At 44.3% G+C, this 27,827-nt stretch overlaps 2 protein-coding genes across 2 annotated transcripts in view; both read right to left on the bottom strand.

Moving 5' to 3' along the window:
- Positions 1-931: 931 nt before the first annotated feature.
- On the bottom strand, positions 932-18,959 carry LOC129702722 (thiamine transporter 1-like). The gene is made up of 6 exons (XM_055644650.1): positions 18,411-18,959; positions 16,996-17,610; positions 14,035-14,263; positions 12,708-12,900; positions 11,748-11,889; positions 932-7,766 (listed from the first exon to the last, which is right to left on the bottom strand). Exons 1-6 carry the CDS (start codon positions 18,870-18,872, stop codon positions 7,593-7,595), a joined length of 1,815 nt encoding a protein of 604 aa, XP_055500625.1. The 5' UTR covers positions 18,873-18,959; the 3' UTR covers positions 932-7,592.
- A 3,839-nt stretch (positions 18,960-22,798) lies between these two features.
- The window catches only part of f5 (coagulation factor V), a 57,298-nt gene continuing 52,269 nt past the window's right edge, over positions 22,799-27,827 (bottom strand). Inside the window, exons 24-25 of the mRNA XM_055644648.1 lie at positions 26,285-26,467; positions 22,799-23,772 (exon numbers count right to left, since the gene is read on the bottom strand). Of these exons, the coding sequence (XP_055500623.1) occupies positions 23,626-23,772; positions 26,285-26,467 (330 nt within the window). The 3' untranslated portion in view covers positions 22,799-23,625. The remainder of the gene's footprint in view (positions 23,773-26,284; positions 26,468-27,827) is intronic.

Raw genomic sequence — 27,827 nt, 5'->3', positions numbered from 1 at the left:
TCGTCTCACCCTTTACTCCCTCCTCTTAACCCTCCTTTCCTCCGCCACCTATCCCTTCCTATCCTCTCCCCAGTAGCGGATCACAGTCCCACTCGATGTTAAATTTACTGCACGGAATCCTCCAGCACAAGATTGTCATACAGGGTTGTGCCATGCATGGAACTGGCGTGACAATAAACCCCTTGAAAACTTGAATCTTTTTTTAGTAATAGACACTTCAAGCCGTGTTTCTATTGTTATTAAGAGGTTGTGAGCTGGGAAAGGATTCGTTAGGACAGCATGGCGAGACAGAGGTCTGGGCATGACTGCAGGGAATGTGGAGAAGGGTTGACATTGCCCTTACTTTGGCCATAAAGAGTGGCCACTAATGCGGCAGCGGCCCCGGTCAAACGAGCCCTGCCCGGCTCTCCGTCCCGCCGCAGGGCACAGACTCGCCCTCTTTCTAAACAAACACTCACAACTTTTTTTTTAAACTTCAAAAATAAGCTTTATTGGTAATTAAAAATATATTTACACATTCAAATTGTGCAAAAACCTTCATAGTCTGTGCATTCATGGAACATCACCAGAACGGGCCCATCGGCCCACATCTCTGCTGAACATAATGCTGCTCCATGAATGCAGACTTGTATGAACGTTTTTGCAGTTTGTAAATATTTTTTTATTACCAATAAAGCTTATTTTTGAAGCTAAAAAAAGTTTGAGTGTTTGTTTAGAAAGAGGGCGAGCTAAATAGAGCTCTTAAAGATAGCGGAGTCAGGGGATATGGGGAGAAGGCAGGGACGGGGTGCTGATTGCGAATGATCACAGTGAATGGCTGGCTCGACTGGCCTACTCCTGCACCTATTGTCTACTGTTCAAGACCATCACTTATCCACCAGCACATAACCCTGCATATGCCTATCACTTTTTTTTTGCGTAAAAACTCACCCACACATCTCCTTTAAATTTTGCCCCTCTCACCTTAAAGATAATGCCCATTAGCATTTGATTTTTCCATCCTAGGAGAGTGTCTATCTTCTCTATGCCACATTATTGCTAGTATCATACTCCAGCAATATGCACACAGTTCTGTACACAAATCACTGTTTTAACGATATCCCTTCCCTTGTCTGTGGGGTGTCCCCACCAGATTCAGCCCTTCCATGTCCAGCAGCAGAAAGACCCCAGTCACAAGATGCTGGTTTACAAAAAAAAGGCACAAAGTGCTGGAGTAACTCAGCAGGTCAGGCAGCATCTTTGGAGAACATGGATAGATACATTTCAGGTCAGGACCCTTCTACAGAACCATGCAAGGAAATGCAAAGTCTGAAGAAGGGTCCTGCCCTGAAACATCACCAATCCAGAGATGCTGCCTGACTTGCTGAATTACTCCAGCGGAAAGACCCTAGTGATATCCAACAACAACATTCACTCGAAGATAGACACAAAGTGCTGGAGTAACTCAGTGGATCTGGCAGCATCTCTGGGGAAAAAGGATGGGTGACGTCGTTTTGGGTCGGTACCCTTCTTCAGACTGCCTCACCTGCCATCCCCAAGTACCGCAGTTCCCTGGTGGTCTGTGGTCAGACTAGCATTGCTGTGACATATTGTGCTGGTCCCACTGACTAAACCTTGTTAGCTACGATAAGGCCATGCTCCAAGCATTTTGTCAAGGGAATGATAGAGGGGTCCTTCCCTGCCAATTGCACCCCTTCTCACCCTGATAATAGACAATAGGTGCAGGAATAGGTCATTCGGCCCTTCGAGCCAGCACTGCCATTCAATGTGATCATGGCTGACCATCCCCAATAAGTACCCTGTTCCTGCCTTCTCCCCATATCCCCTGACTCCGCTATTTTTAAGAGCCCTATCTATCTCTCTCTTGAAAGCATTAAGAGAACCTGCCTCCACCGCCCTGAGGCAGAGAATTCCACAGACTCACAATTCTCTGTGAGAAAAAATGTTTTCTCGTCTCCGTTCTAAATGGCTTACTCCTTATTCTTAAACTGTGGCCCCTGGTTCTGGACTCCCCCAACATCAGGAACATGTTTCCTGCCTCTAGCGTGTCCAAGTCCTTAACAATCTTATATGTTTCAATGAGATTCCCTCTCATCCTTCTAAACTCCAGAGTATACAAGCCCAGCCGCTCCATTCTCTCAGCATGATAGTCTCGCCATCCTGGGAATTAACCTTGTAAACCTACGCTGCACTCCCTCAATAGCAAGAACGTCCATCCTCAAATTAGGGGACCAAAAATGCACACAATACTCCAGGTGTGGTCTTACTAGGGCTCTGTACAACTGCAGAAGTTGACCAGGAAAAGCAGTTTGGCTCCCTTTGGGGTGCAGGTTGTTAAGCTTGCGCTAGAAGTCTTCCATGGCTTTATCCAAAACTTTGATGGTTAGGACCGATACTTTCTAACTGAGCCACTGAATGCATGTAAGTAAATTTGCAGATGTTGGGTCGGTATGGAAGGATTAAATCACTTTAGTACGATTACCATGTTCAGGAATATACTTTATTTTTAAATATATTAGACAAATGTTGTGCGTAACAAAAATCAAGATTCATAACTTGCATTTGATTGGCAAAAACAATCTACTTACAAAATAAATTTATAGCAAGCAATTAACACAATTACTTTGAAATTAGTTCATATATGTAACAAAGATCTCCCCCAGCACCTTGTTCATAGCATGTAAAATTATTACATACTTTTAAAATTAAAAGTTAATTGATTTTCCTGCTCAAACCTCGTAATCTCTAGTAAAAACAAAGAACTGCAGATGGGTCTGGCAGCATCTCTGAAGAAAAAGGATGGGGACCCTACTTCGGACCTGAAGCATCACCCACCCTTTTTCTCCAGGGTTGCTGCCTGGCTGGTTGTCACTCTAGCACTTTGTGTCTACTCTTAACCTCAACATTCATCCACACACCTCGTCCCCTTTCCATTGAATGTATATTCCTATTGTTTTGATTCCTATAACATTGCATTTCAATTAATGATTAAGAAAAGGAACGTGTAATATTTCACCACTCCTTGGATATTTCCCCTACTAGGAACAATTTATTTGATCAAAGAACTAATTGTGGAATTTACTACCTATACGAAGTGTGCTTAATATTGCAAAAACAAGTTTTTCAAGAGCACCTTCTTCTCTTCAACAGTACATTTCTTGTATCCGTTGCCTGTATTTTGATGAGAATCTTATGATTCCACTATTTTTTTCCGTCTTTTTCCACTTCTCCACTTTAATCTTGCAACAACGTACAAGTTATACCTTTAGACTTTAGAGATATACCATGGAAACATGCCCCTTGGCCCACCAAGTCCGCACTATCCTACACTCTAGGGACAATTTCTACAAGACAAATAATCTAGAAACCTGCACATCTTTGGAGTGTGGGTGGAAATCGAAACACCCAGAGAAAACCCACAGTCACAGGGAGAACTACAAACTCCGTACAGACAGCACCCATAGTTAGGATCAAACCCAAGTCTCTGATGTTGTAAGGCAGTAACTCTACCACTGCGCCACTGTGCTGCCAAATATCATATGCAGGAAAATACTCAAGTTTGAAACATTATCTCGACTTAGTCAAGATTATATCAGTGCAGTACAACACTTGAATTCAAAGTAACACACACTCCTGTCTTACTCACAATAAATAGTGTTCTAATGCAGTTTATCAACATTTGAGAAAATCAAGAAAAAAATTAGTTCAGTGCACTGATCAATTATTCCTTTCACTTGCCCTCATCTAAAAGTTGTGCAGACCTGTAATACCTCAATAGTGACGTGCTTAATATAAAATCAGATTACTTCATAACTTGTCAGTTAACTTAAAAACTTCAAACGCCAAAAACACATTTTTCCTTACCATGTAAAATACATTCTACAATATTCAATACCAATCAAGAAGTCTATTACAGGTCCACCACCAATTTTCCAGCACCTTTGGTTCCAGAGCCTTCTTGATTATCCGTTTTGCAGGATCAACAGAGGTCATGACCTACGAGGAATCAAACAGAACCCGGAATGGTCCATCTGCCTAGGCTGCCAGGAGGCTGAAAAACCGTCCCGCAAAGTCGGCCTCGGAAGTCAGCTTTGGGAACAGATCTGCCGGCTCTGGCCAGAGTTCCAGAACCCCAGCAAATTAATCCCGACAATCGGCCGTGGAAGTCCCGATGAGGTAGAGATCGGTCGCCTTGCCAGCTCCAGGCACCACATTTTCAGGGGGATTTCCATGGGGGAATCTCAAGTGCGCTCTTGTAATTTTGTCCGGATTAAAGGAGGTGCTGGACCGCCATTTATCAGAAAATTGGTCTGTTCTTCATTTATGTTAATGATCACAGCAGCAAAGTAACAAATGTGAGTCACATATTGTGTGCTATAACAATGTTGTCAATTACAAAAAGACTGGTATTAAAACCATAAAGCCTGTGCTAATAGCAGCATTTTTCCAGTTGAAAGCACTAACTGTAGAGTTTGAATCTAGTATTATGCTTCCATTATTGAGAATGACGTGAATGATTTCAAGAATTGTTGGACATGGTACATCCATTTGTGGATATCGTCCATTCGTACAAACAAGAGCCGGTCGACACAAAAAAATTGTTCACATGTCGCTTACACACAGTAATCAGACACCATTGGCTGTTTGATCAAGAGCTACCAGTTCATAGTAGATTACTTAAGTGATATACCTGTACTTTGGAAACTGACAAGACAATCTTTTCCAGTGCCACTTCGACAAAGATACTTTATTAAACAAATGAACTTCCACCTCTGCTTTAAGGAAGCTGAAACCAGGCACTGGGCTGGACATTATGATTTATTTTCTCATTATGCACCATTTGTTGTACTCGTGTAAGGCACAGTTGCACAATATGATTGACCTGGATAGCACACTAATGGGTTTTCTACTCTAACACAGTGCACATGCCAATAATAAACCATTCCGATATGATAAACTGTGCATGGTTTACAAAACAACAGACACAAAGTGCTGGAGCAACTCAGCAGGTCAGGCAACATCTCTGGAGAACATGGAAAGGTGATGGTTCGGGCCGGGGACCTTCACGTAGCTCCTGTACTCAGTTAAACCATCGGAAAGCACCATGTGAACATGACTAAATTTTATAGCTGAGCCAGCTGAATATGGGAGTGGATGACCAAGGCTCGGTCACAGAGCCATGTCTTAGAGAAGGAAAGAGGAAGAGAAGTTGGAGATCTAAAATCAGAGAATAGGGCCTTGGCAGGCAATTTTAGAATTGGTGGAGCCTAAATATCTGAAAACATTAAGGTTGGAGATTACAGAGAAAGGAGGGAAGATGTCAGACGGAAACTGAAAACAAACAACTTGAAAGGCTTCAACACATTGAATAATTCGGATAAGTAAGCTGGAGATGTGGTGATCGGCAAAGGTAGAGGGGTTAAATGCTGGTTTCTGAGGATGAAGGATGATGGTAGATTATAGTTTCACGGCTATTCATAGACAAAGTGTTAAAGGATGGAGGTCAGGATCTGTTGTGCAAATCATGAGCCAAAGCAAGGTTATGTTGGAAAGAGAATCATAGGCTAGATGTTTGAGTTTCCCTGGAGTAGATGCAGAAGGAAGTGGAATTGGAAGTGGCTAGGAAGATATCGATTGATGGCGATACGAGTAACCCAACCCGATTGTAAAATAAACAAAATAAAATTTTAAAAAGCAAAAAATTAATCTCATTTTTGCAAATTCCTCTTCCTCATCCATGCCAAATCAAAAAATATCCTCCGTTTTGGAGGCTGACTGGTGACCTCAATCAATGTGGGAAAGAAATGCACAATTGGCAAGGCTGCATCTAAGCTAGAATTTGCTTCTAACTAAGGAAAGACTAGGTTTGATACTAATGGTGCGTATTGCATTTATGTTTAAAATCTTACTGAAAATTTGGAACAGCTATATTAAGAGACAATGACCATTTCAGCTGGTTTGGCTGTCTCACTACAAAGCATATTTCCATTGCGTATCAAAATTAACACTTAGTTTTATTTTTAGAGATACAGCATGGAAACAGATCCTTCGGCCAAACCGAGTCCACGCCGGCCAGCGATCCCCGCATATTAACACTATCCTACACACACTAGGGACAATTTTTACATTTACCAAGCCAATTAACCTACATACCTGTACATCTTTGAGGTGTGGGAGGAAACTGAAGCTCTCGGAGAAAACCCACGTGGGCACAGGGAGAACAAACTCCATCCAGATACATCCCGTAGCTGGGATTGAACCCGGGTTTGCGGCGCTGCATGCGCTGTAAGGCAGCAACTCTACCGCTGCACCACCATGCCTGCCTGATACATCATTCACATCAGATCTACAACAGACAATGGTAATGCTTAAAGGTATCCAAAACACACTGTTCTAAACTTAATGAAGACCTGACATAGATAAATAAACCAACAGAGACATATCCTCAATTTGCTTCTCAATGACTTGCGCCATTCACCGTAAGAGTATGCTTCCATTCCAGTCTATAACACCATCCATATAGTCATACAGCACGTAAACAGGCCCTATGGCCCAATTCACCCATGCCAACCAAGAATGCCCCATCTAAGCTAAGCCTTTCTTATCTATGTACCTGCCTAGCTGTCTTTTAAATGCTGTTGCACTTGCCTCCACTACCTCCACTGGTAACTTGTTCTATAGATCCACTACCCACTAGGTGGAAATGTTACCCCTCAGGTTCCTATTGAATCTTGCCCCTTTCAGCGTAAACCCATGTCCTCGGGTTTTTGATTCACTTACACAAGGGAAAAGACTCTGTGCATAATTATGAAATACACGGGAATTATGACTATAACATATTGTAGGAGCCATTTATGTTTAATGTTGGCATATATTATTTTGCTTAGATATATCTTGCAGTATTAGGAAACTTGGTACATTCATCTCTTTGTTTGTACAACTACCTCAATAAACACCCAACTAAACTGGAAATAGCGACTAGGAGATCTGTTCTATTGGGTCTGCGTAAGATCACTACTACTGTACCTGTGTATTAATGGCAACTGGAAAAGTTGAAAATTTGCCATTGCACAAATGTTTGTACAGAAACTCAAATTTAGTTGCCAAGTAAAGGCTAAGGTGGTAATAATAATAATAAGCACAACGTATATAACAGGATTAATACAGGGCAGAGGGAATATGAACAATGTTAGTTGGCGATGTACTGTACACCAGCACACAGATTCTGAAGAAACAAGGAAGTGCAGATGCTGATACAGGGTATACACAAAAACACGCAAAGTGCTGGAGTAACTCAGCGGGTCAAAGGCTGGGTCAAAGGCTAGGACAAAGGCCAGTCAGCATCTCTGGGAGCATGGATAGGTGACGTTTCAGATTATGAGCATGTTTTCGAAGAGGGAGCTGAGGTCCATCAACCAACCCTGCATCCATACCTTGACCTTGTGCATAAACATTGTACGACACTGATGTTGCGACTATGGAACAAGGGCATGTTCAAGGACACGCCAGGTCGAGGACACTGTGCAGGAGCAGAGAGGTTATCCAATCAGTGCTCTCCCACCAGTCCTGGCCCCGCACATTTGTCACCATCGCTACAAGTACTCATCCTGCTCACATCCAGGCACCACTTCCTGTTTGCTGTCCCTGCACTCCGAGCTGTTCTCAGCTGTTCGTACCTCTCCACTGTACTTCTTCATGATGCTGTATGCACCAAAGATCAGAAACAGCATGGCAATCGCTGCAAAGTACACAGTGTAAGCCAGAAACTGGAAGAAAAAACATTCATAAACAATTTGCATTAAATATTATTCCCCTTATCCTGTATTGTACTAAACATTATTCCTTTATGTTTATTTGCATTAAATGCTCTTCTCTTTATCATGTATTTGCACTAAACACAAGTCCCCTTACCCTGTATTTGCACTAAAATTATTCCCTTTATCCTGTATTACATCAAACATTAGTTTCTTTACATGTATGAAGGAACTGCAGATGCTGGTTTAAACTGAGGACAGACACAAAATGATGGAGTAACTCAGCGGGACAGGCAGCATCTCTGAAGAGATAGAATGGGTGACATTTCGGATCGAGACCTTTCTTCAGACAGGGGAAAGGGAATCGAGAGATATAGACGATGATGTAGGGAGATATAGAACAAATGAATGATATGTAAAAAAGTAACAAAGATAAAGGAAACAGGCCATCGTTAGCTGTTTGCTAGGTGAGCATGAGATGTTGGAGCAACTTTGGTGGGGAGGAATACAGAGAGAGGGGATGCAGGAGATGCTTGAAGTTTGAGAAATCAATATTATACCACTGGGCCGCAAGCTGCCCAAGCAAAATACGAGATGTTGATCCTTCAATTTGCGTCTAGCCTCACTCCCGATAATGGAAGAGGCCTAGGACAGAAAGGTCAGTGTGGGAATGGGAAGCAGAATTAGTGTTTGGCAACAGGGAGATCAGGTAGGTCCAGGCAGTCTGAGCGAAGGTGTTCAGCGAAACGATCACCCAGTCTACGTTTGGTCTCGCCAATGTATAAGAGTCCACATCTTGAACAACGGATACAGTAGATGAGGTTGGAGGAGGTGCAAGTGAACCTCTGCCTAACCTGAAAGGACTGTTGGGGTCCCTGGACAGTCGAGGGAGGAGGTATTGGAACAGGTGTTGCATCTCCTGCGGTTGCTGGGGAAGGTACATGGGGAGGGGTTGGTTTGGGTGGGAAGGGATGTTAACCAGGGAGTTGCGGAGGGAACGATCTCTGCGGAAGGCGGAAAGGGGTGGAGATAGGAAGATGTGACTGGTAGTGGGATCCCGTTGAAGGTAGCAAAAATCTTGGAAGATTATGTGTTGTATGCGACGGCTGATAGGGTGAAAGGTAAGGACACGGGGGACTCTGTCCCTGTTGCGACGAGGGAGAGGGGGAGCAAGGGTGGAGCTGCGTTGTACTGAGGAGACATGTGCAAAGGCCTCATCTATGATGGGAGAGGGGAACCCCCAAAAGGTTCTCATGAGGGAAAGAATGAGGACGTCGGATGTCCTGGTATGGAACACCTCATCTTGGGCGAATATGCGGCGTAGACGGAAGAATTGGGAGTAGAAGACAGAGTCTTTGCAGGAAGCAGTGTGGGAAGAAGTGTGGCCGAGATAGTTCTGGGAGTCAATGGGTTTGTAATAGATGTCAGTCAGTAGTCTATTTCCGGTGATGGACACGGTGAGATTAAGAAAGGGGAGGGAGGTGTCGGAGATGGTCCAAATGAATTTTGAATGCAGGATGGAAATTGGAGGTGAAGTTAATGAAGCCCATGATTCTGCATGGTGCAGGAGGTAGCATCAATGCAGTCATCAATGTAATGGAGATAGAGTTCAAGGATAGAGCCAGTGTACTCCTGGAACAAGGATTGTTCAACGTACCCTACAAAGAGGCAGACTTTTAAATTTTGTTGTACCATGTGCAATGACAATAAAGAGATTCATTCATTCATTCATTCATGCTTTCATTCATTCATTCATTCATTATTCACATAGCTGGGGTCCATGCGAGTGCCCATAGCTATGCCTTTGATTTGAAGGAAGTGGGTGTAGTCGAACAAATTGTTGTTAAGGATGAGGTCCAGCTCCGTTAGAGGGGAATTGGCTGGTTCTGTTGTCGAGGAAGAAATGGGGGGCTTTAAGGCCTTCCTGGAGGGGGTTGAAGGTGTAGAGTGAATGAACACCCTAATATAGATGATGGAGTGGAGGCTCGGAAAGCAGGTTAACAAAGAGATGAAGAGCGTGTGATGTATCTTTGTCATAGGATGGAGTCGAGGTATATGGAAATCATTTCAGTGGGACAGGAACGGGCAGAAACAATGGGCCTGTCAGGGAAGTTGTGTTCATGGATTTTTGGGTGAAGGTAAAACCGGGCCATGTGGGACTGGGAGATGATACGGTTGGAGGCTGTGGAGGGCAGGCAGCCAGAAGTGATAACATTTGAAATAGTTTGAGAGATTATGGCCTGGTACTCATCTGTGGGGTTATAGTCAAAGGATAGGTAGGAGGCAGTGTCCAAGAGCTGTGCCTGGCCTCAGTGCGGTAGAGGTCAGCTCGCCAGACTCACGGCACCTCTCTTGGTGGCGGAGCTTTATCGTATTGCACTAAACATAATTCCTTTTATCTTGTATCTGTACACTGTGCAATTGGTTGTAATCATGTATAGTCAGTTCAAGTTCAAGTTTATTGTCATGTGTCCCTGATAGGACAATGAAATTCTTGTTTTGCTTCAGCACACAGAACATAATAGGCATTGACTATAAAACACATGAATAAATAAACTGATAAAGTGCAAATACCAAATAATGGGTTATTAATGACCCATTTCGCTGACTGGATAGCACGCAACAAATAGCTTCTCACTGTAGCTCGGTGCACGTGGCAAAAACAATACACCAAAATAAACTAGTCATTGATTCTCACCCCGAAATAATTAAAAATAAGGAAAATATTATAGAGTATCCTCGATTAACGAGTAGTCAGAATTGTACTTCTTTGTATTACCATACATTAACATTTGAAGAGAATACTTTGCAGGACGTTAAAATATCCAAGTAGCAATGTCTCACAGACCCGTAGAAGCATTGCCTCCTTTCACTGTATAAAACATTGAGCCATGAGTAGCTGCTCTTTATTATATTTGCTCCAAACAGCATCCAGTCAATATTTTCAATCTAAAACAGGCAAGATCAGCTTCTTGAGTGCTTAATGTAATTAAATTGGATCATGGAACCAATGGATTAAACTGAATGTTAGCAATATTTAGAAGCCAGAGGAGGGATTACAGTACTATGGTGATACTCAAGTAATGTGAACATCAATCAACGGTTTAACAGGGGTGTTTAAAGTCGTGAAGGTTAGATCGTATAAAGAAGAATAAAGGGAACTTGCATCCAGTAGAAATGGGGTCAGCGCCAAGAGACATTTAATTACATTTTGCGAAAATACTGGAGGTAACATTGGGAGATATAATTCACAGAATGACAATGATTAAGAATGCGCAGAATGGTGGTGGAAATTGATTCAACTACCACCTTTGAAAGGGGACTGGTTAAAATATTGAAGGTAATATTTGCAAGAAAGAACAAGAGTGCAAAGCTAACCCAGGTTTTCTTGCAACGAGCTGGGGCTGACATGAAGAACAAAGTCCATGTGATATCTGTGAGCAAACTCCACATTGCTCATGCAATTGTCCCATTCTTCTTAATGTTTTCAAACAAAATGCCTCCAGTTTGATAGATTGAAAGTTACAGCATGGAAACAGGCCCTTTGGCCTGCCGGGTCCACGCGGACCATCAGTCACCCGTTCACATTAGTTCTACGTTATCGCACTTCTCATCCACTCCCTACACACTAGCGACAATTTACAGAGGCCAATTAACCTACAAACCCCACACCTCTTTGGGATGTGGGAGGAAACCCTCACAGTCACAGGGAGAACGTGCAAACTCCACACAAATAGCACCAAGGTCAGGATGGGACCTGGGTCTCTGGTGCTGTGGGGCAGCAGCTCTACCAGCTGCGCCACTGTGCCACCAGTTGTTTGAATTATGATGATAAATCTCAATCAAAAGACAATGGTCTTTATAATTATCTCTATTTTATTTGTTTTTAAGCACAGATCAGGAACATTATGATTTTGCAATAACATTAAACTTCATCTGACCTCTAGTTACAATACAAAGTTAGTTTATAGCAGAAACAAATGAAATATTTACCTGTCCAAATATGGTTAGGTTCAGCATGTTGGATTCCACTACAATCAGAGTCAGGACAGTCTGGAGGACTAAGGCAATGAAAGTGTTTACACCAAACACCAAAGCATACAGTTCCACACTTAGATTTGCAGCAATTTTGTACCTTAATAAGGAAAGAGAGGCAATTACTGTTTAACGTTTCCCCAAACCAAAAGGTAATATAAAATCCATTCATCAATTCCCACCCAAACCACCCCCTCGCCAGGAACATTCCTCTACAACCGCAGGAGATGCAACACCTGTCCCCATAACTCCTCCCTCAACTCCATCCAGGGATCGCGACAGTCCTTTCAGGGGAGACAGAGGTTTACTTGCATCTCCTCCAACCTCATCCACTGTATCTGGTGCTCCCAGTGTGGACTCCTATATATCGGCGAGACCAAGTGCAGACTTGGCGATCGTTTCGCCGAACACTTGCTCTCTGCCTGTCTTTGCCAATGCGATCTCCCAGTTGCCAAACATTTAAACTCCCCTTCCCATACTAAACTTTCTGTCCTAGGCCTCCTCCACTGTCAGAGCGAGGCCACATGCAAACTGGAGGAACAGATCTCATATTTCGCTTGCACCGCTTACAATCCAGCGGCATGAACATTGATTTCTCTAACTTCAAGTAACTCATACATTCCTTCCCACCCTAGTCATCCTACTAGTTCCCTGTTTACATCCTTATATCCCTGTCGTTAGCTCATCTGCCTCAGCCAACAATGGGCCATTATGGACTCCACCGTTCCTGAGGTCATCTGTTGCCAGCCTTGTATTATTCTGGCCTTCTCTACCTTTCAATCGAGGAAGGGATCCGATCCGAAACGTTACCTATTCCTTTTCTCGAGAGATGCTGCCTGACCCACTTAGTTTCTGTCTATCTTCAATATATAACTAAAGTTAGATTCAAATGCACCATTGAAGAAAAGGTTCACTCACGTGGCTATGGTTATCAGCATCATGTAAATAATTCTGAATATGATGTAACAGCTGTAACACACCCAGATGTGTTGGACTGTGGCCATGATGTACAGCACAGCAACAATAACAGTGGAAAAGATGAGGAGCGCAACTTCACTCCACATGGACCAGGATATTTTAATATAACCCACAATAAATGCTGCCACTGCACCTGTAAATTGATGAAGACAAGAATAAGTCATACAGCGTGGAAACAGGCCCTTCGCATGCCAACCAATATGTCCCATCCACATAAATCCCACCTGCCTGTGTTTGGCCCATATATCTCTAAACCTAATCTATCCATGTACCTGTCCAAATGTTCTTTAAAAATTGTGATAGTACCTGCCTCAACGGCCGGGGGAGACCCAGGTTCAATCCAGATTATAAGCGCTGTCTGTACGGAGTTTGCACGTTCTCCCTGAAGATGAGGGCACTCCGACTCCTCCCACCTTCCAAAGACGTGTGGGTTTGGAGGTTAATTGACCTATGTAAATTGTCCCTGGTGCAGGATAGATCTAGTGTATGGTGGCATGCCGGTCGGTGTGGACTCGGGGCCGGTTTCCACGCTGTATCTCTAAACTAAATCCATTCATCATCTAACAGATAAATAAAATCCTTTTAAATTTTAAATGTGTATCTATCCATAGCACATCCACATACCCAGCTACCCATATCCACAAGTCCACAATCTTCTTCACCCACACCAATATTATTAATTCAGTTTAAGGGCTCTCAGCCATTCTAACAGATACAATTTAAAAAAGAATCCATCAGCATGTGTTTGCTCTTTTTAACATTGTTACTGTTGGGGCACAACTTTCCTGGTTGGATGGCCTTTAAACGTGCAGCCCTTTTAGATGTAATTTCTCTTTCAAAAAGGAACTCCATCTTTGACCATACCATCCATTTTCCAGGAATTGGATCAACAAGGAATTGAACACGAGTATATACCAGGGTTGGCACTGTTACGCAGCAATAGAGTTGCTGCTTTACAGCTCCGGAGAAACTGGTTCAATCTTGACTATGGGTGCTGTGACCGCATGGGTTTTCTCCGGGTGTTCCGGTTTCCTCTCATGCTCCAAAGACTTGCAGGATTGTAGGTTATTTGGCTTCTGTAAATTATCTCTAGAGTGTAAGATAGAACTAGTGTATGGGTGATCATTGATTGGCGCGGACTCGGTGGCATGGAGGGCCCGTTTCCAGGATGTACCTCTAAACTAAAACGAACTAAACAGTCCACAAATATGTGAATAGAGAACCAACTCAATGGTTCTGTGATTTAAAATAAACCACACCAACTTACCCAATAGTGCCGATGCAGCTTCCACCATCCCATTGTAAACCTGGGAATTTTGCGAAGGATAAATTTTCTCCCACAATATTTGAACATAATTCAATATTTGAAAATAGCCACAGGTGGACAATGCCCACCACACTGACCAGCAGAGTAGTGTCCCCGAGGAATAACACTCCATTAAAGTCTTCCAGAGTAAGGCCAGGACATGGTAAATACCTTTCAAAGGCGTTTTATTCTGCAAAAAATATAAATACATCATTCTTGTATTTTTGTTTGTCAAACAACCTCAAGCGCTAAGCTTTTTGTTTCGTAAACAACATTTGTATTCTTGTGGAGAGTCAATGAACTGTATTCTGCACTCTGTATTACCTGCTTTGATCCAGCTAATGTAGTTGAGTTTAGGGATACAGCGTGGAAACAGGCCCTTCAGTCCACTAAACCCACGCCAACCAACAATCACCCGTACGCTAGTTCTGTCCTACGCGCTTGGGACAATTTGCAGAAGCCAATTAACCTACAAACCTGCACATCTTTAGAATGTGGGATGAAACAGGTGGCTAACCTTTTTAACTCCCCTGCCCATACTGGCCTTTCTTTCCTGGGCCTCCTCCATTGCCAGTGTGAAGCCAAACACAAACTGGAGGAACAGCACCTCATATTCCCCTTGGGTAGCTTACAACCCAATAGCATGAACATTGATAGACACAAAATGCTGGAGTTACTCTTCAGGTCAGGCAGCATCCCTGGAGAAAATGGATAGGTGACATTTCAGGTCACGACTCATCTTCAGACTGCTAATAGGGAAACTAAGTAGATTATAGGATGTCCTCAGGCAAGGAGGTTCCCTGATAGGCTGACTGTTGGCTAGAGACAGGTGCAAGCCCAAGAGAGATACATCATTGTGAACTGTGGAACTAGTTACGAATCTTGAATTCTCCTACTTTCGATAACCTCTAACCTCCCCTCCCTTTCCCCCCACCTGGACTCTCACTAACTTCTCCCCTCCTTATAGATTTCTTTCTTTGGCTTCACAGTTTGCAACTTTTCAATCCTGTCACACCTTCTGCTTTTATCTCTGACCTTTGTTCCATCCATCTGCCTTTCAAAACTCCTCTCGCCTGTGTCCACCTATTACCTGCCATGCTTTTGCCCTGCCTTTCCTCTCGTCCAGCTTTCCAGCTTTCCTTCACTCCCTCCCTCCACCCTCCCCAACAATCAGTCTGAAGAAACCTGACCCGAGACGTCACCTATCCACATTCTCCAGAGATGCTGCCTGACCAGCAGAGTTCCTCCAGCATTTTGAGTCCTTTCTCTTCATGCCCGAACTAGGCTGACTATACAGTGCATTCAGAAAATATTCAAACCCACTTCACCTTTTCCACATTTTGTTACGTTACAGCCTTATTTTAAAACACCTGCTTTCGCTTCTTCATTCTGGGGTATTGTGTGTAGATTGATGATTTAAAAAAAAATAATTTCATCCATTTTGTAACGCAACAAAATGTGGAAAAAGTGAAGGGGTCTCAATACTTTCTGAATGCACTACATTTCTAATGCAGCACAAGTTCGAATTTTAGCTCAAAAATAAACAAAAGATTTAGCTTCAACTTCCTTAAGAAGCTGAAGCATTGCTCAGCATTCTACACCTCTCTCACCTACATTCAAGCCCTGGGGATTAAAATCACTTTCCTGCAATCTGTCTTTTAAGAATGTTCTGCAGCCAATACAGAAAGTCAAAGTAAAAAGGTATCGACATATACAGTGACAAAAACCTTAGTTCTTACTTAAGAAATGAGCAAAGTTTAAAAGAGATACAAGGTAATTTTCTTTTTTTTTTTATAGACAGAGGGTGGTGGGTGCCTGGAATGCACTACCGGGGTAGTAGTGGAGACAGATGTAATATTGCTGGTGTTTAAGAAGCTTTCGGCTATGGAAAGATATGGATTATGTGCAGGCAGATGACAGTTAGTCTTGTCATCATGTTTGGCGCAGATATTGTTGGCCTATGCTGATTAGTTCCATTCAGATTTTAGAGTTTAAAGATACAGCGTAGATTCAGGCCCTTTATCCCACGCCGACCAGTGATCACTCCGTATACTAACTTACACACATTAGGGGCAATTTTACAACCTACCGAATTAACCTACAAACCTATACGTCTTTGGAGTGTGAACTCTCATCAACTTCTACAGAAGACCATAAAAGTGTGAACTCTCACCAACTTCTACAGAAGACCATAGAAAGGTCATTGTACATTCTCCCTAGCTAGATAGGGCTCTAAACGATAGCGGAGTCAGGGGATATGGGGAGAAGGCAGGAACAGGGTACTGATTAGGGATGATCAGCCATGATCACATTCAATGGCGGTGCTGGCTCGAAGGACCAAATGGCCTACTCCTGCACCTATTGTCTATAAAGCATTTTATCGGCATGCATCACAGGATCGTTTGAGAACAGCTCCAACCAAGACAGCAGGAAACTGCAGAGAATTGTGGGTGCAGCCCAGACCATCACACAAAGCAATTGACTCTATTCTCTTCCATTGAATCCATTTACACTTCACACTGCCTCAGCAAGGCCACCAGCATAATTAAGGCAGAGTCCCACCCAGGTCACTTCCTCTTCTCCCCGCCCATCAGGAAAGAGGTACAGAAGAGTGAAAACGCATACCTCCAGATTCAGGGACCGTTTCTTCCCAGCTGTTATCAGAATCATCCTATCTGAATCGTCCTATCAACTGTTAGAGAGCGGTCCTGAGCTGCTATCTACCTCATTGAAGACCCTTGGACGTCACTGGTCTTGCACTCAATATAATTCACTTTAATATGTATCTGTACAGTGTGGGTGGCTCAATTGTAATCATGTATAATCTTTCTGCTGATGCAAAAAAAGCTTTTCACTGTACCTCGGTACACATGGCAATAAACTAAACTAAGAAATAATATGAATAAAACCTGGAAACCTTACCGTAATTCTATGAGTGTATGGATTGGCATCTGTTGGCTTGAGGAGATGACTATGAACCAATTTCTCAGCATCACCACAACTCAGCAATGAAGATGATTCAAGTCCTTTCGAAGATGACCTTGCACCTTCATCTCTGATATCTTTAGAGTTACAGTCTCTTATCACTCTGTGGAAGAATATGCTTTTCTGGGGCATTGGAAGAAGAATCGATGCAAAAAAGGCAACTGCAGCACAAACCAAGGAAATAACATGGAGGTGGAAGAGAGAGAGCACAGTAAACGAAATCAGTATTTGCCCCACAATAGATCCCACGGTGTACCCAACCAATGTGGCACATCGGCAATACCCAGTCACTTTCTGGTACATGTTAAAGTCAACCATTGTGTAGATGTAAGAGTAATACGCCACTTCCGATGCAGTCACCATCCCGTAGAAAAACTCCATAAACTGCATTGCCAGCAGTCCTCGAGCATACAATAGCATGAAAAAGGTCGCCATCAAAGCCGCACATTGTACAACAATGACTGGCTTGTAATGGAGATAGTCAGTTGCAAGGAAGATGGGAAACAGAAGAACCAGATACGAGTAGGTCCATACTGGAAAAACCTCCTTCACCTATTTGGAAACAAAAAAGGAGGATTTAAATCAGGAAGATCAATTTCTAACTTTCAATGTCAGGTAGAATCTCTGGAGAAAAGGAATAGGTAACATTTCAGGTCGGAACCCTTCTCAGACCCAGACTGAGGAAGAGTTCCGACCCGAAAAGTCTCCCATTCCTTTTCTCCAGAAATGCTGCTTATCCGCTGAGTTACTGCAACTTTTTGTGTCTATCTTCGGTATAAACCAGCAATTGCAGTTCCTACCTACACATTATAACTTTCAATGCCTGATTTCTCAAGTCAAAGCTATACTTTTTGTATTAGAAATTTGAATTACAGTTTGTTCAACATATAGAACAATATCCCCTTAATACCAGAATATGAATTTATGAGAGAACAATTAAAGCTAAGAAGGCACAAAGTGCTGGACTAATTTAGCAGGACCCTTCCTCAGACCTGAAATGTCCCCAGGAACAAATCCTTCAGCCCTCGGTCCGAAGAAGGGTTCCGACTCGAAACATCACCCATCATTTTTCTCCAGATATGCTGCCTGACCCACTGAGTTACTCCAGCACTTTGTGTCTATCTTCAGCTCTCAGTGTCTTGGTTAATCTCCCCTGCCCGCACATGTTCCATATCACTCCATTTATCCAAGGAACACTTGCAGATGCTGGAGTCGGTAACGATAAACAGTGGCAGAGGGGCAGACGGCATCTGAGGAGGGTGAGGAGCATCTGTCCCTCTCTGTGCCTCCACAGACGCTGTCCCACCCGCTCCAGGAGTGTGTGTGTGTGTTAGTGTATCCCGGTCACTTACCTGCTGCTCGGTCAGGTTCTTGTCGGGCCCCAGGAGGTAGGGAGTGAGGAAGGGTTCGGAGGGCCGTACGTTGGAGAAGAAGCCGCAGAGGCAAAGCAGGGCGGTGGGGTGCAGCCACCTGGAGCGGGACGTCGGGCTCCTCAGTCGCCGCCGCCTGCTGCTGCTGCTGCTGCTGTCCTGCGGTCCCGGAACCGGGCCGTCGGGCGCGTGCATTCCCGGTACCGGGCCGTCGGGCGCGTGCATTCCCGGTACCGGGCCGTCGGGCGCGTGCATTCCCGGTACCGGGCCGTCGGGCGCGTGCATTCCCGGTACCGGGCCCTCGGGCGCGAGCACTTCTGATCCAGGACCGGCGGCCACGGGCGCGAGCATTCCCGGTCCAAGGTCACCGCCGGGCGCGCGCACTCCCGGCCCCGGGACAACGTTCCATCCACCGCACTGACAGCCGTCGCTCGAAGGCTCCATCCTGTCAACCAAACACGCAGCCCCGCTGCAGTCGCCGGCACTTTAGTCGAGCAAGCAAGTGTGCAGCGCAGTCATTGCAAGCGCACAAAGTGCAAACTGCCGGCTCAGCTGCACATCACCCGCAAATAGCAGCCGAGCAAACGGGGGGTGCGGCTGCACGTCATATCACAGCGCCATGAGCTGGAGCACAGAGCTGCGGCCGGCAAGTCAGTGTCTAGCAAAGATAGGATCTTTGGTGTCTAGCAAAGATGATAGAGGAGCTCCTCTAGGATCTTTGGTGTCTAGTGCAGGAAGGAGCTGCAGATGCTGCTTTACACCGAAGATAGACACAAAATGCTGGAGTAACTCAGCGGGTCAGGCAGCATCTTTGGAGAAAAGAAATAGTTGGCGTTTCGGGTCGAGACCCTTCTTCAGACAATAAAAAGTAATATCATATGTCGTGTCCCGAAACGGAACAATGATATTCTTAACTTGCAGCAGGGGAGGTACACTGAGTACATTTTTCAGGGCTGCCAACATTGGGTGAGAGTTGGGAGTGAGACATTGTGAGAGACCAAGCCCGAGGAAGCGTAGCGACCGGGGGGGGGGGGGGGGGGGGTTTGGAGGAGGAGGAGGGTGTCCCCCCTCCCATTGGTATGGAACATTTGCATTTTTCAGCTTGAAATTGTGCAATATGGTGCATACTGCAGCGAGTCTTTTAACCTACACTTGAATGCAATATATATGCTTTAAATTGGATTGGAGCATTTTTGAAAGGGGGGAGGCTGTGCAATCACTGATCACTGGCCTTGGGGGGTACCCGGTGAGGGTGGAGCAACCGAGTGGGGAGAGGGTGTGGAAGAAGGGTGTCCCCCTTCCCAAGGTAGGAACTTTTTGAAATTTGATGTATTAAAATCATGTTTTAGTGCACTGTAGAAGTATGATTTCAATGTTTTTTGTATGAAGTATTTTTAAGAGGTAACTTTTTAAGGGGTAACTTTATCCACACAAAGGGTCCATACGTGTCAATTGGCCTGCACTGCCTTCTGTGGCAGAAAATTCCACAGATGCACAACTCTCTGCGTGAAGAAAGTTTGTTCTTATCTCAGTCATAACTGGCCCCCCCTTTATTCTTAAACTGTGACCCATGGTTCTGAACGGCCTCAATATCGGGAACATTTTTCATGCAGTTACAGTAAGTGAACATCTAGCAGGCAAGCAGGATGCTTTCACCAACCACCCCCATTTGAAGTCCATTATCTTCCACCGTATCTACCCAGTGCTTGGTACTTACTTCCAGCAGCCACTGGTTGTCCTCCAGGATGCACCAAGCCGCAGCCTGATCCATGCCGGTCACCTGGGCGAATTCGGCACAGAGACTCTCACGGCAGCGGCACAACGCTTCGACGCCTCCGACAGCCTGGGACTCTTGCACTGAGGCTGCTCCATGGCCGGAGCTGCAGTGAGCAACTCACCAGCCCGGCAAACACTCTCCAGCCCAGCTCCCCATCCGCATCTGTCCTCGCCGCTGCTTCCGCTTCCAACACCCGTGGCCCATGCAGTTGATATGAGTTTTGAAATTTTCTTTGATCACAGAATTTCTCACAACAGAGCGAGAGAAATTTGTGATCTGCGTGAGAATTTGGTGAAATGCGTGATTCTCACGCTCAATGCATGGGAGTTGGCAGCCCTGCCTCTCCCCATCTCCTTCTACCCCCTCTCTCTCCACCTCTCTTTCTCCCCCCTCTCTCTCTCTCCCTCCCACCTCACTATCATCCCTCTCTCTCTCCCCCTTCTCTCTCTCTCTCTCTCTCTCTCCTCCCCCCTCTCTCTCTCTCTCCCCTCCCCCTCCCTCTCTCCCCCTCTCTCTCTCCCCCTCTCCTCTCTCTCTCTCCCCCCCCCTCTCTCTCTCTCCCCTCTCTCCCTCTCTCCCTTCTCTCTCTCCCCACCTCTCTCTCCCCCTCTCTCTCTCTCCCCCTCTCTCCTCTCTATCCCCCCCCTCCCTCTCTCTCCCTTCTCTTTCCACTAACTCTCTCTCTTTCCCTCTCCGCCCCTCTCCCTCCCTCTTCCCTTCTCTCTCCCTCCCTCTCTCTCTGTCTCTTTCTCTCCCTCTCTACACACACTCTCCCCTCTCTCTGTCTCTCCTCTCACTTCTCTCTCTTCGCCCCTCTCTCCCTCTCTCTTTTACCAACCCTCTCTCTCCCATTCTCTCCTACCCTCTCCACCCCCTCTCTCTCTCTCCCCTCACCCCTCTCTCTCTCCCCCCCCCCTCTCCCCACCTCACCCCCCACCTCTCCCTCTCCTCTCTCACCATTCACGCCCCCTCTGTCTCTCCCCTCTCCCCCCCCTGTCTCCCTGTCTCATTCGCTCCTCTCTCTCCACCTCCCTTTGAGAGTCTGTCCCTTCGGCACAAAGACTCTCGCGGCAGCGGCAGTGGCACAACGCACCGACGCTTCCGACGGCCCGGGACATGCACTGTCCGGAGCGCTCCATGGCCAGAGCTGCAGCGAGCGACTCGTCAGCGCCGCAAACACTCGACAGTCCCGACTCCCCGCATCTGTTCCGGCTGCTGGTTCTGCTCCCATCCCTCCCGCAGCCCCTGCTCTCCAACACCCGCGGACCAGGCAGTTTATCCAAGTTTTGAAATTTTCGTTGATCACAAAATCTCTCACCACTGAGCGTGAGAAATTTCTGATGAGCGTGAGGGCGTGAGAGTTTGCTTGAGGGCGTGAGTCTCACGCTCAAAGCGTGAGAGTTGGCAGCCCTGAGTTTTGGAGATGCACTAAACTGCAGATGCAGGAATCTTGAGCAAAACACAGTTTTGCACCTTTTTATTCTGTCTATGTTTTATCACAAATAAAAAAATATTTTTGAAATTACCGAAAAAGTTTTGGTGGAAGCATTTTGAACACAAAGCCTACCTGGTCGATCTAGCACACTGATTTACCATCAAACTACGTACTTATAGATACATAAACAATAGTTGCAGGAGTAGGCCATTCGGCCCTTCGAGCCAGCACCGCCATTCAATGTGATCATGACTGATCATACACAATCAGTACCCCATGCCTGCCTTCTTTCTCTCTCTCTTGCTCTCTATCTATCTTCTATCTATACATCTATTTCTATCTACTATCAATGTGTCTATACATCTCAAGTCAAGTCAATTTTATTTCTATAGCACTACCCCTTATTCTTAAACTGTGGCCCCTTGTTCTGGACTCCCCCAACGTCGGGAACATGTTTCCTGCATCAGGCGTGTCCAATCCCTGAATAATTGCATAGGTTTCTATGAGACCCCCACTCATCTTTCTAAATTCCAGTGAATACAAGCCCAGTCGCTCCATTCTTTCATCATATGACAGTCCCGCCATCCTGGGAATTAATCTCGTGAATTCCGCTGCACTCCCTTAATAGCAAGAATGTCCTTCCTCAAATTAGGAGCCCAAAACTGCATAGAATATTACAGGAGTGGTTTCACCAGTGTCCTGCACAACTGCAGAAGGACCTCTTTGCTCCTATACTAGCTTTCTTCACTGCCTGCAGTACCTGCATACTCAGACACCCGCCACTGCACTGATGCTTTTCACTGTTGTAAAGCTTGCCTTGAATCACAAAAAAACAATCTGGTGGCCAACAAGGAGCGTAAAGGGGGGGGGGGGGGGGGCAAAGTTTAAAGGAGATTTGCAGGGCAAGTTTTTTGCACAGAGGGAGGTGAGTGCCTGGAATGTGCTGCCGGGGTGGTGGTTGAAGCAGATACATTAGTGGTATTCAAAAGACCTTTGGATTGGCACACAGATATGCAGGGAATAGAGGGATATGGGCAATGTGCAGGTAGATAAGTGATGGTGTTGGCATCATGTACAACAGACATTGTGTGCCGAATGGCCTGTTCTTGTGCTGCACTGTTCTATGTTCAATTATCATACAATTTGGTTTCAAGATAATTTCTAACATTCATAATCAGGTTTATTGAGGAGATCACAATTAGTAGATTAAGGAATATGTTGGACTTTATACACTTAGATTTTTGAAAGATTTTGCTAATGTATTATCATAAAGGACAATATACCAAGCATTTACCCAAGAGAATGATAAAACGGGATACATTGACACTTTAAAAACTGAAAGTAGTCATTAACAGTAGGGTGTTCCCACATATATTTTGGGTTATTTTATTAAAGAATTTGAGGTATTAATGTTGGTTTTACAGGTTTAGGGTTGTGATTCAGATATTACCCAAGGTTTTATGATGTGTGTTGCTCCACTAAAACATGTTAAGTTCATATCCATGCTTACAAAACAAAGAACTTGCAACATTACAGTAATATTATCCTCTGATCACTAGTAGATTGTAATGTCTTCCTTATATTCTGCATAACAATTAATCTAATATTTACCTTTAAGGCCTATTTCATTCACAGCAAGCGTACTTACAATATATATAAGCATCACATTATTCCACTAATATAATTTAACTATTTAAAAATAATCAGAGTACACTTCCTCTGATTTGATATTATCAATCATTGCCAAATTCTCCCTCTTATTTCATTCTTCCCATCCAAAACCACTCCTTTTGTTCTTTCTGGTATTGTTTACAATTCGTATAGGTTAATAAAATAAATGAAAATTCACTCTGATTTTGTCATATAAACATTAATCTGTGCAGAGTGAATTTGTGCAGAGTTCACTGTAAAATACATCAATGGTTTTAATTGGAAAAGTCTTTAGTTTCACAAATGGTTCTTGCAGGAGGGGCCTTGAAAAATATTCATTTGAAGGCACATCCAATGAATTCTACTCGAAGTGCAATACCATTGTACCAGGTTTTTGGAACAATGCGGATGTATTGGGCAGAAATAGATGGACTAATGTAGCTTTTCTTGTGTCCATAATAATCAGAGTTTCCAATGAATATCTGTAAAATAAAGACAATATCTATTAAAAATAATAATTTTTATTGGAATCTTTGAGTAGAAAAGAAAAGATACTTTGATAAATTTTCAAACCCAACTCTTTTAAAGATACAGTAGAAACTGCAGTTGCTGGTTTACATCAAAGATAGACACAAAATGCTGGAGTAACATAACGGGTCAGGCAGCATCTCTGGAGAAAAGGAATTAGTGACGTTTCGAGTCGAGACCCTTCTCTCTCTCCGTCCCTCCCCTCATCCTAGTTATTCTGCTAGTTTCACTGTTGGTATCCCTATTCTACAGCCATCAATGGACTATTGTGGGCTTCTTGGCCATCAATGCCAGATCTGATTTGTTCTGTACCTTTCCACACTCAGTGGGTGTGGCAGTTTTCCTCTCCCCTAGTCTGAAGAAGGATCTCAAGCTGTATTCCTTTTCTCCAGAGATGCTGCCTGGCCTGCTGAATTACTCCAGCATTTTGTGTCTATATTTTGGGGATACACTGAACTGGGTGTTTCCTTTCTCCTTGGATGAGGGTCAAGTGAGACAGTAAGATGTTCTTCAATGCCATTAACCGTGAACTAAGCTGATACTTAGAAATATAAAGAAACAAAGTGCTGGAGTATCTCAGCGAGTCAGGTAGTATTTCTGGAGAACATAGATAGGTGATGCTTCGGGTCTTTGTCCTGATCCCACCTATCTTTCAGCTTTCTCCCCCGCATTACAATCGGTCTGATGAAGGATCCAAAACATTGCCTATGCAAGTTCTCCAGAGATGCAGATGCAAGGAATTGCAGTTGCTGGTTTACAAAAAGAGGCACAAAGTGCTGGAGTAACTCAGCAGGTCAGGCAGCACATCAGGCTAAGGAAGGGTCCCGACTCAATACGCCATCTATCCATGTTCTCCAGAGATATTACCTGACCCGTTGAGTTCCTCCAGCACTTAGTGTGTTTATCACGAAGACTTGCAGGTAGGTTTGTGGGTTAATTGGCCTCTAAATTACTCCTGGTGTGTAGGAGGTGTATGAGAACGTGGGATAATGTAGAAACAGTGTGAATGGGTGATTGATAGTCGGTGTGGCTGAAGGGCCTATTTCCATGCTAAACTAAGCTAAATTAAACTAGTTTAAGAAGGAACTGCAGATGCTGGAAAATCGAAGGTAGACAAAAATGCTGGAGAAACTCAGTGGGTGTGGCAGCATTTATGGAGTGAAGGAAATAGGCGGCGTTTCGGGTCGAGTGCCTTATTCAGACTAAACTGATGTACCTTTTTATGACTTCATTCTTCATCTTTGAGTCTGAGCAGACTACTTAAATGTAAATATATTTACAGCTGTATCTGATAGAGAGGTCTGGTAAGCAGACTGGCTGTAGGTGGGTGCATGGTCTTGATGGTGGAGGCCCTGCAAAGGCCTGGGGCTTGGCTGGACCAAGCGTTGCTCCAAGAGGCGGAGGGCATTAACCGGATGCCAGCTATGGCAGTGGAGGAGCGGCGGAGAACACCAATGACCACTCTGCTTGGCCAGACCAACCCTGCAATGCTGCCAGGACAGCGGGCCTTCGTGGTCAGGTCAAGAACCCTGTACTTACAACAACGGGCGGCACAGCGACGCAGTGATAGAGTTGCTGCCTCACAGCGCCAGAGACCCGGGTTTGATCCTGACTACGGGTGCTGTCGGTATGGAGTTTGTACATTCTCCCCCTGACCTGCGTGGATTTTCTCCAGGTGGTCCGGTTTCATCCCACACTCCAAAGACATGCATGTCTGTAGGCTATTTGGCTTGGTAAAATTATAAATTGTCCCTCGTATGTGTAGAATAGTGTTAATGTGCGGGAATCGCTGGTCGATGGTGGGCCAAAGGGCCTGTTTCCGCGCTGTATCTCTAAACTAAACCAAACTTGAAAATGGCACCAAAAACTGATGACTCTGTATACTGTCTCAGTGTACTACTACTATACACTTGTACTGTATCTGAGATGCTTATCCAAGCTGTGTCTGAGTGCTTAAGTATAGCGATACTTGCACTGAACTTTAGTTTATGTTTAGTTTAGAGATACAGCGCGGAAACAGGCCCTTTCAGCCGACGCCGACCAGCGGTCCCTGCACATTAACACTATCCTATACCCACTAGGGACAAGTTTTACATTTACCAAGCCAATTAACCAACAAACCTGTACGTCTTTGGAGTGTGGGAGGAAACCGAAGATCTCGGAGAAAATCCACGCAGGTCACGGGGAGAACGTACAAACTCCGTACAGACCCGTAGTCAGGATCGAACCCGGTGCTGCATTTGCTGTAAGGCTGCAACTCTACCGCTGCGCCATCGCGCCGCCCTGTATGCAAAAATAAATTTCACTATACCTCGGTATGTGTGACACATAAAGTACCCTTGTATTGTTATTTGCAATCTACTTGCAGGCTGCATCCAATTTACCTTTAAATATATAAATATTTTGCACACATAAGTGCTGCTTATGTACACTTACTGAGAAACCATGTTCAAGGTACAAACCTACCTTTGCATCTCCACTTGACTGATCTGTATATGGCATCCATATATCTCCATCGTTGCTAAAATGGACAGTGTAACTTTGAACAAACAACGCGGTTGTAAAGGACCTGGCGCCTTGTGTAATAATGCCATTGATCTTCATTTTCTTCTGAAAATCAACCTGAAGCCATTGGTTTTCATCCTGTTTCTGGATTAATAAATAAAATATTGAAATTAGACAGTGCTTTTTAATTATTAATACCGTTTTATCATATAATGCAGCAATGTCAACATTTACAATAACACGTCACTTTGTATCATTCATCGGCTTCAGAAGGAATTAGAACGTTCTGACTTTGGGTGGAATTTCTTTTAATTTCAAAAATAAACTTTATTCAGAATGATAAAATATATTTACAAAATAAAAACTGTGCATCTTCATACATTCTTAGTGTCTATACATTCAATAATGTCATACTCAGTAGTGTTCGCACCTGTCTTTAAACAAACCACCCTTGCCACCCATGTGACCCCCTGAGGTGATATCCCTTCCCTTATTTAAGGAGTATCTCTACCAGTCTCTGCCCCTCAATGTCCAGCAGCGGGAGGACCCTAGACTGTGGTCCTTCCCCACAGAGCCTTGGCGTTGGCTGCACTGAGCTTCAGTACGTCCCTCAGCACGTACTCCTGCAGTCTGGAGCGGGCCAGTCGGCAACATTCCCTGACCGACATCTCACTCTGCTGGGAGATCAACAGGTTTTGGGCAGAATAAAGTGTTTTTTTTCACCAAGTAGATGAACATTGGGTGAGATTGAAGCTTCCATCTTGCCAATATCTCTCCAACTTCCTCTACTGCCTTTATAGTTGTGGTCAATGTCTTGTGCCTCTTGCCATGACCACAGGCTAACTTTCATCTGTTTGACCACTTACCATGCTAATTGCCCTTATTCATTGTATGCAATAAAACAACCAACCAACTTCACCAACGACATGTGAAACATGTCCAAGTTTCCTTTCCAAAGCATTTGAGTAATTAGATGTGACAATTTTATTTAACAAACAAAGGCACCTTGTGTTAAGTGCTTGAACAGGAGCAAGTAATTCATATATGCAACTACTCTGACAGCAGTAAATTTGAGTGCATTATTCCAAAAATACTAGCACGTAAATCAAGGTTTGGTATTAAAGGAACATATTATTTCAAAAAAGCATAAATCAAACACGTAAATCAAGGCTTGGTATTAAAGGAACATGTTATTTCAAAAATGCATCAATCAAACATGCATAAAACGTGAGGTGCCTGTATATCTAAATATCACAAGGAACTGCAGATGCTGGAATCTTGAACAAAAGGCACAAAGTGCTGGAGTAACTCAGCTGGAGAACATAGACAGGTGATGTTCTGGGTCGGGACGCTTCTTCAGACTGTAGTAGGGGAGAGAAAGGTGGGGATGAGACAAAACCTGGCAAGTGATCGATGGATAGAGATGAAGGGGGGGGGAGTGGAATGGCAGATGGGTGGACAAAGGCCAGAGATGAGAAGGAGACAAAAGACCATGAGATAAGGT

This window comes from Leucoraja erinacea, chromosome 13, assembly GCF_028641065.1.
Source record: "Leucoraja erinacea ecotype New England chromosome 13, Leri_hhj_1, whole genome shotgun sequence".
NCBI lineage: Eukaryota > Metazoa > Chordata > Chondrichthyes > Rajiformes > Rajidae > Leucoraja > Leucoraja erinaceus.
Note: the sequence above shows the minus strand (reverse complement) of the source record. Positions and strands in the feature narration are given on the sequence as shown.

Bases quoted from the DNA above. Each gene is read 5' to 3' on its own strand.
- LOC129702722 (XM_055644650.1), bottom strand. From the start codon at position 18,872: ATGGAGCCTTCGAGCGACGGCTGTCAGTGCGGTGGATGGAACGTTGTC. The intron at 12,901-14,034 runs GTAAGTTGGTGT...ATCAATTTACAG, and splicing joins AGCTGCATCGGCACTATTGG to GTGCAGTGGCAGCATTTATT. The intron at 11,890-12,707 runs GTGAGTGAACCT...TTCCTTATTAAG, and splicing joins ATGCTGATAACCATAGCCAC to GTACAAAATTGCTGCAAATC.